The following is a 9,213-nucleotide window of genomic DNA, read 5'->3' as shown; positions in this document are numbered from 1 at the left end:
CACAAACATATATTTGATAACGACACTCTTCTCTCCAATTTATTTTAATCTAGTTTAGATTTTAAAAGGTCATATAGTTTACCGTTCCTAACATCCATTATAAAAAGTAGGTATTCGCTATGGACCATCACATAAGGCATTTAACAAACTGGCCGTTACAAGTGGGAGGAGCCACATAGGCTCACCTTTTGTCTTATTCATTTAATTCATCCTTTTTAGCTCTCTCATGCAACAGCCGGCCCCCAAAATGCGATGGTCCCTAGTAAATCCCTAAGAAGTATAGGAGTGCCATTATAAACATATAGGAGTGCAGATATCACCCAAAACTAGGATTTGATAACGGGACGACTCACCACTTCTCCAATCGGGCTTTAGGGAGTATTTTGGCGATTGAAGTTTTCATAGTACCAAAAAACAGAGAGAAACGCCCCCCCCCCCCCCCCCCCCCCGGGCAACGTTATCCGTTAGATTTTAAAGGCATAGAATAACGTTAAAGCGGGTGAATTTATCCTCAAGCGATGACAACGTAATTGTCATTCACTCTCTTCTTGTATGGTTGCCGGGTTTGTTTTTGTTCCTGGGAGTTATGTGGGAGAAAAAAATACCCTGGGAGATAGGTGGGAAAAAAAAGTCCTAGAAGTATCCTGGTAAAATAAAAATCCCATGTTTGGTTATGTGGGAGAAAAAAATACCCTGGGAGATATGGTGGGAAAAAAAAAACCTTGGTTTGGTTGCTTGAACTGTTGGGTAGAAAAAAATTCTTCTCAAGCTTATTTTTTGGTTCCTGAGTTTATTTTTGTTCCTGGGGTTATCTTTGGATGGGATGAAAAGGCAATTATTACAAAAGTGGGATTAAAAAATTCACCCCACAAGTAATCATTACAAGAGTGGGATTAAAATAAACCTAGTGCTAAAAGGCAACCAAACATGGGATGGGACCAAAATTTAACTTACTCTCCCACAAAACTCCCAAGAACAAAAAAAACCCGGCAACCAAACAGAGCATCTCTTAGGGTTTACTATGTGAACAAATTACCTTCATCTTCCCAGTTCAAATTACTTCTAATGGGGATGGGAGCTGCTTCAAAAAATGTAAGGAGAAGTTTGGCTGCTCAAATTCATCAAAAGGGTACACTTTCTCCACCCTTATTTTCTCTTTCTACAGTATCTCATTCTCAGATTATACACTATGAGAAATCAAATTCGGATAACTGGAGCCAAACCCAGTTCGAAAATCTCGTGAAGAAGCAGTGTAGATCAAGGTCTGTATTAGTTTGAAGAATGCCTTCGGTTTCTTTGATCGTTTGGTTGCCATCAAACCCTTCCCATCGATTTTCACTTTTAATCACCTCTTGGGGGCTCTTGCTAGAATGAAAAATTATTCGCCTGTGGTTTCTATGTACAGAAAGATGAATTCGGTAGGAATGGATCCCGATATATGTACGCTGAGCATTTTGGTTAATTCTTACTGCTGTTTGAATAGACTGGACTTGGGTTTTGCTACCATTGGTGGCATCCTGAAACGCGGTCATGAACCAGATGTTACATATAGTTCCTTGATTCATGGCCTCTGTAATTCGGGCAGGTGGAATGACGCCATAGGGTTGTTCAATGAAATGGTGGGTCGAGAAATTTCTCCAAATGTGATAACTTTCAGCATAATAATTAAAGCTCTTTGCAAACAAGGAATGGTCTCACAAGCACATGGACTATTGGAAGTGATGATTCAAAGAGGCGAGAACCCTAACATTATCACATACAGTACATTGATGGATGGATACTGCTTGGTGGGCCAAATGGATGAGGCAATGACCCTCTTTTCAGAAACGATTAGGAAGGGCATTTCGCCAAATGTTGTCACTTATAATTCCTTGATTCATGGCCTTTGCAATTCGGACAGGTGGGAAGAAGTTGTAGGATTGTTCAATGAAATGGTGGGTCGAGAAATTTCTCCGAATGTAATAACCTTCACAATACTAGTGAATGCTCTTTGCAAACAAGGAATGGTCACAAAAGCACATGGACTATTGGAAGTGATGATTCAAAGAGGCGAGAACCCTAACATTATCACATACAATGCATTGATGGATGGATACTGCTTGGTGGGCCAAATGGATAAGGCAATGACCCTCTTTTCAGAAACGATTAGGAAGGGCATTTCACCAAATGTTATCACTTATAATTCCTTGATTCATGGCCTTTGCAATTCGGACAGGTGGGAAGAAGCTGTAGGATTGTTCAATGAAATGGTGGGTCGAGAAATTTCTCCGAATTTGATAACCTTCACAATACTAGTGAATGCTCTTTGCAAACAAGGAATGGTCACAAAAGCACATGGACTATTGGAAGTGATGATTCAAAGAGGCGAGAACCCTAACATTATCACATACAATACATTGATGGATGGATACTGCTTGGTGGGCCAAATGGATGAGGCAATGACCCTCTTTTCAGAAACGATTAGGAAGGGCATTTCACCAAATGTTATCACTTATAGTTCCTTGATTCATGGCCTCTGCAATTCGGACAGGTGGGAAGAAGCCGTAGGAATGTTCAATGAAATGGTAGGGCGAGAGATTTCTCCTAATGTGATAACCTTCAACATACTAGTGAATGCTCTTTCCAAACAAGGAATGGTCACAAAAGCACGTGGACTATTGGAAGTGATGATTCAAAGAGGTGAGAACCCGGATATTATCACTTACAGTGCATTGGTGGATGGATACTGCTTGGTAGGCCAAATGGATGGGGCAATGAGCCTCTTTTCAGAAATGATTATTAAGGGCATTTCTCCAAATGTTATCACTTATAGTTCCTTGATTCATGGCCTCTGTAATTCGGGCATGTGGGAAGATGCCCTAGGTTTGTCCAATGAAATGGTAGGGCGAGAGATTTCTCCTAATGTGATAACCTTCACCATACTAGTGAATGCTCTTTGCAAACAAGGAATGGTCACAAAAGCACGTGAACTATTGGAAGTGATGATTCAAAGAGGCGAGAACCCTAACATTATCACATACAGTACATTGATGGATGGATACTGCTTGGTGGGCCAAATGGATGCGGCAATGACCCTCTTTTCAGAAACGATTAGGAAGGGCATTTCACCAAATGTTATCACTTATAGTTCCTTGATTCATGGCCTCTGCAATTCGGATAGGTGGGAAGAAGCCGTAGGATTGTTCAATGAAATGGTAGGGCGAGAGATTTCTCCGAATGTGATAACCTTCAACATACTAGTGAATGCTCTTTGCAAACAAGGAATGGTCACAAAAGCACGTGGACTATTGGAAGTGATGATTCAAAGAGGCGAGAACCCTAACATTATCACATACAATACATTGATGGATGGATACTGCTTGGTGGGCCAAATGGATGAGGCAATGACCCTCTTTTCAGAAACGATTAGGAAGGGCATTTCAGCAGATGTTATCACTTATAATTCCTTGATTCATGGCCTCTGCAATTCGGACAGGTGGGAAGAAGCCGTAGGATTGTTCAATGAAATGGTAGGGCGAGAGATTTCTCCGAATGTGATAACCTTCAACATACTAGTGAATGCTCTTTGCAAACAAGGAATGGTCACAAAAGCACGTGGACTATTGGAAGTGATGATTCAAAGAGGCGAGAACCCTAACATTATCACATACAATACATTGATGGATGGATACTGCTTGGTTGGCCTAATGGATGAGGCAATGACCCTCTTTTCAGAAACGATTAGGAAGGGCATTTCACCAAATGCTATCACTTATAGTTCCTTGATTCATGGCCTCTGCAATTCGAACAGGTGGGAAGAAGCCGTAGGAATGTTCAATGAAATGGTAGGGCGAGAGATTTCTCCGAATGTGATAACCTTCAGCATACTAGTGAATGCTCTTTGCAAACAAGGAATGGTCACAAAAGCACGTGGACTATTGGAAGTTATGATTCACAGAGGTGAGAACCCGGATATTATCACTTACAGTGCATTGCTGGATGGATACTGCTTGGTGGGCCAAATGGACGAGGCAATGAGCATCTTTTCAGAAATGCTTAGGAAGGACATTTCCCCAAATGTTATCACTTATAGTTCCTTGATTCATGGCCTTTGCAATTCGGACAGGTGGGAAGAAGCTGTAGGATTGTTCAATGAAATGGTGGGTCGAGAAATTTCTCCGAATGTGATAACCTTCACAATACTAGTGAATGCTCTTTCCAAACAAGGAATGGTCACAAAAGCACGTGGACTATTGGAAGTGATGATTCAAAGAGGTGAGAACCCGGATATTATCACTTACAGTGCATTGGTGGATGGATACTGCTTGGTAGGCCAAATGGATGGGGCAATGAGCCTCTTTTCAGAAATGATTATTAAGGGCATTTCTCCAAATGTTATCACTTATAGTTCCTTGATTCATGGCCTCTGTAATTCGGGCATGTGGGAAGATGCCCTAGGTTTGTCCAATGAAATGGTAGGGCGAGAGATTTCTCCTAATGTGATAACCTTCACCATACTAGTGAATGCTCTTTGCAAACAAGGAATGGTCACAAAAGCACGTGGACTATTGGAAGTGATGATTCAAAGAGGCGAGAACCCTAACATTATCACATACAGTACATTGATGGATGGATACTGCTTGGTGGGCCAAATGGATGGGGCAATGACCCTCTTTTCAGAAACGATTAGGAAGGGCATTTCACCAAATGTTATCACTTATAGTTCCTTGATTCATGGCCTCTGCAATTCGGATAGGTGGGAAGAAGCCGTAGGATTGTTCAATGAAATGGTAGGGCGAGAGATTTCTCCGAATGTGATAACCTTCAACATACTAGTGAATGCTCTTTGCAAACAAGGAATGGTCACAAAAGCACGTGGACTATTGGAAGTGATGATTCAAAGAGGCGAGAACCCTAACATTATCACATACAATACATTGATGGATGGATACTGCTTGGTGGGCCAAATGGATGAGGCAATGACCCTCTTTTCAGAAACGATTAGGAAGGGCATTTCAGCAGATGTTATCACTTATAATTCCTTGATTCATGGCCTCTGCAATTCGGACAGGTGGGAAGAAGCCGTAGGATTGTTCAATGAAATGGTAGGGCGAGAGATTTCTCCGAATGTGATAACCTTCAACATACTAGTGAATGCTCTTTGCAAACAAGGAATGGTCACAAAAGCACGTGGACTATTGGAAGTGATGATTCAAAGAGGCGAGAACCCTAACATTATCACATACAATACATTGATGGATGGATATTGCTTGGTTGGCCTAATGGATGAGGCAATGACCCTCTTTTCAGAAACGATTAGGAAGGGCATTTCACCAAATGCTATCACTTATAGTTCCTTGATTCATGGCCTCTGCAATTCGGGCAGGTGGGAAGAAGCCGTAGGAATGTTCAATGAAATGGTAGGGCGAGAGATTTCTCCGAATGTGATAACCTTCAGCATACTAGTGAATGCTCTTTGCAAACAAGGAATGGTCACAAAAGCACGTGGACTATTGGAAGTTATGATTCAAAGAGGTGAGAACCCGGATATTATCACTTACAGTGCATTGCTGGATGGATACTGCTTGGTAGGCCAAATGGATGAGGCAATGAGCCTCTTTTCAGAAATGATTATTAAGGGCATTTCTCCAGATGTTGTCACTTATACATCCTTGATTCATGGCCTCTGCAATTTGGGCATGTGGGAAGATGCCCTAGGTTTGTTCAACGAAATGGTGGATCGAGATATTTCTCCGGATGTGATAACCTTCAACATACTAGTGAATGCTCTTTGCAAACAAGGAATGGTCACAAAAGCACGTGGACTATTGGCAGTGATGATTCAAAGAGGCGAGAAGCCCGATATGATCACTTTAGGGTGTGTTCTTTAACGCTTGTTGGAGCTCTTCTATTTTTCTCTGTTGGAATACGGTTTTTCGAGAATGCCATTCCTTTACAACTTTACCATCCTATCCAAAGAAACTGCACTAATCTTGGCCATGTGTGGGTTGATTCGTCCCTCTCTTGGTTTGTTCCCAATGGATGGTTTGGCCTGCTTATTGTCTTTGTCTGTTCTTCCTTTTCTCACTCTTATAATTTGGGAGGTGTGTTCATTATGTTAGTTTCTTTTCTGGCATGTTGCTGGTTCTTTGGGAGTATGTTCCCTTTGTTTGGCTCTAAGCCCCGTTGTTCCTTGTAATTCCCTTTATCTAATATATTCTGGTGGGGATCTCGCCTAACCTCAGCTTACCCATCAAAAAAAAAAAAAAAACTGCCCTAATCTTTAGGCATTATTTTTTGGGGCTATGTTTTATAGCTCCAAAAGATAAGGATCGATTTAGCAGGATGGCAATTCACATTTTCCCGTCTCTCTAACTGCCTCACGAACGTCTCTTCAACATCCTCACGTTCTTCGCTCTATCCATAAAAAAAGCGACGTCTCAGGAATTCAAATCAATCTTCTTCAACTCCCTTCTCTATAAATCCCTCCTCAGCCTACAACCCAAATATCAAGTTCGTTTCCATCAAGCAGGGCAGTAGTAGTGAGACTAGTGACAAACCAATTGAAGAGGACTCCGGGAATGCAAAGCAACAGTGCAGTCTTTTCTATATCTTTTTTCTGAGATTTTACCATCTCTTTTCCAGATTTATTCCCCATCCAAAGGTTTTATTCCCGGGTATTTCCAAAACTTTATTGTGGTTTTTTTATGTTTTCTTTGTTATGGCTCTAATTTTTATTTTTTTGGGCTGAATGCCTTTGGCAGATTTTATCTTCTTGAATTTTCTATTCAAGTGTCTGCCTGGTGCCTGTTAAATCATAAAAGTTATGGGTTTTGCCTTTGTTTATCCTTTGTTTTCTGCAATCTTGTTGCTGCAAATTTTTTCTTATGATCACATTAATTATGATGGTGGCAATGGTGATGGTGATTGTTATGGTGATCTCTTATTACTTCATCATTCAATATACACACGACATAATTCTCATAGTTTATTTGCAGAAGAGATGATCAATAGTAGTTTCTCTTTCATTACTTTTAGATTGTCATATTATTTATCATATAATTCCATAGAAATCCCATGCTTTGAGGAAGTGCAGATCAGTTTTATGTGATGCCTTAGGAGTTGGATGGAGAAATACTCTTGGATGATGAGTGTGTTTGTTATGTAAAACGTCAAAAGCACTCCTTTGTTTTTTGCTCAGCCCACCAACTGTTTGTATGATGTTTCTTTCCTTATCGTCACATTGTTTAGTTCACCTTAAAATTGTCAAATTGAAAACCAAAAACTACAAAATGTGTTGGTATTCCTAGATGCCTATGTCCCCATTTGAGTCTTGTACAGTTATGTACCAATTAGAGTCTTGTAGCTGAACTCTCTTTACAATATCTTTAACATCACAGCCAACAAGAGTCTATAGACTATATAATACTGGGAAATGTCCTTGTGTCTTATGTTACAAATAGTTATATGTCTCCTTAGGCTTTCACTCCTCTACTAATATATTAGCAAAGTGCTCCCCACCCATTAGATGTCCTAAGTGTCTGTTCGAAGTGTATGTTCTGTGCATAGGTTTTCACTCTTCATAGGCGTTTACAAATAGTTATATGTCCTCAGTGTTTGTTCTGTTGCACAATGTATTTACTTCTATGAGCAATTATTTGTTAATCTCAGTTGATTCTGACAAGGTGGATCATAAAGTAACTACATTAGAATAATATCCAACATTTTTCCCTCGAGTTGTCTTCTGTATGTTGCTTGTTCGTTTGATTCACTATTGTCATTAGCATGATGCAGCTGCTACTTGGAGCCCTCTGGCTCTGTTCATATCTTCTTCAAATCCATGGCCTCAAAAGCAATCCTTGACGCTTGCCTCCACTAATGAATTGTCCATGCAGCTGTAACTCAATGTATTCACTACTACTAGTACAACAATTATTTTATAATCTTAGTGGTTTTGGCCTATGTGAATCAGAAGATAAGCAACCCATTAAAATGTTGGTGGTTTGACAACTACTAAAGGGCTTGATTTGTAGCTAAAACTAGATGCGTTGCTTATCAGTGCTTCGGCAAAGTACCAACTGTATATAAACACTATATAGAGTTTTATACAGAGAGAAGAAATAACTCAGATATCGCCCAGTAGAAATTCTTGTTTTTTTCACCTGGAACTAGTAGACATGAATTTTCAACAAGCTATGGCAAGTTGAATCCCACCTACAAAAGAACCACCAAAAGACTGTGACCCCCATTTAACTAAATAAAGAGTTGACACCAAGAGAAATCGGGGGCACAAATAGGTGCAGAATTCAGGCAGTTCCAACATTAGTTTATCTTCTAAATTTGAAAGAAAACAAAAATATAAGAGGATGTACACCTGTGTACCCATTAGAGTCTTGTAGCTAAACTCTCAACTTTGCGAAATTCCCACAACCCTAAAAACTTATGACTCTTCTATGTCTGATCTCAAGGATGACGTTATACTTTTATGCTATCTTTTCTTTTCTTATGGTCCATCTCTCTTGTGTGCTCCCCCTGTTGTATTTTTTCCTCTTCTTCCTAATAGATTTATGCGTATTTAGCTAAGGCGTTGTTCACTTGTTTTCCCGGAAAAGTAAAAGAAAAGGTTTCCCGGGAATCTGACGTGGCATTAGGAAAAGAAATCCAAGGAACTGTGAAGGAAAAGGTTTCCCGCGCCTGTTCACTTGCGCATGAACTGTGCAGGAAATGGTTTCCCGAGAAACTACTTGCCCACTTTTTTACACTAGTTTTCATGGGAAAGCAAATCCGACTAAAATAAAGGGAAAAGGAATCTCACACTTGTGAGAAAAGACTCATTTCCACATCATTTTTCTCAATTTTCATGTCAGATGTGACATTTTCCACCTAGGCTCCTTCTAAATCCCGTGAAGACAAGTGAACATGCGAATTTTAGCTTTCTCGGGAAAGAAATGGGTGTTTTCCAGGGATTTGGTCTCCCGGGAACGCGAGTGAACAGAGCCTAAAGGAAGCCTCTATACATATCCATCCGCTTTATAATTTACTCTAAACAACAAATTACAGCCTACAATGCCGTTGCGTTACCCAAACATTTTGTTTATCCATTTTATTTTTCCATTTCAATAATCACATACATTATCTAGAAATTTTTAGTGCCATTGCCCAATGTCCACATTTAGATATTCGGATAAAATACCATTCTAATGAATTTTTTATAACCTTATTTAGATGGCGGAA

General features: G+C 40.0%; 1 protein-coding gene across 1 annotated transcript; it reads left to right on the top strand.

The window, feature by feature from the left end:
* The first annotated feature begins 402 nt into the window (after nucleotides 1-402).
* On the top strand, nucleotides 403-6,265 carry LOC143887746 (uncharacterized). Its single transcript, XM_077391915.1, has 2 exons — nucleotides 403-526; nucleotides 1,051-6,265. The coding sequence occupies exon 2, from the start codon at nucleotides 1,371-1,373 to the stop codon at nucleotides 5,868-5,870; it is 4,500 nt and encodes a 1,499-aa protein (XP_077248030.1). The 5' UTR covers nucleotides 403-526; nucleotides 1,051-1,370; the 3' UTR covers nucleotides 5,871-6,265.
* Nucleotides 6,266-9,213: the final 2,948 nt, after the last annotated feature.

The sequence above is a fragment of the Tasmannia lanceolata genome, unplaced genomic scaffold (genome assembly GCF_043159265.1).
Source record: "Tasmannia lanceolata isolate RefF3 unplaced genomic scaffold, GAP_Taslan_0.1 ptg000012l, whole genome shotgun sequence".
In the NCBI taxonomy this organism is placed as follows: Eukaryota; Viridiplantae; Streptophyta; class Magnoliopsida; order Canellales; family Winteraceae; genus Tasmannia; species Tasmannia lanceolata.
Note: the sequence above shows the minus strand (reverse complement) of the source record. Positions and strands in the feature narration are given on the sequence as shown.

Bases quoted from the DNA above. Each gene is read 5' to 3' on its own strand.
- LOC143887746 (XM_077391915.1), top strand. From the start codon at position 1,371: ATGAAAAATTATTCGCCTGTGGTTTCTATGTACAGAAAGATGAATTCG.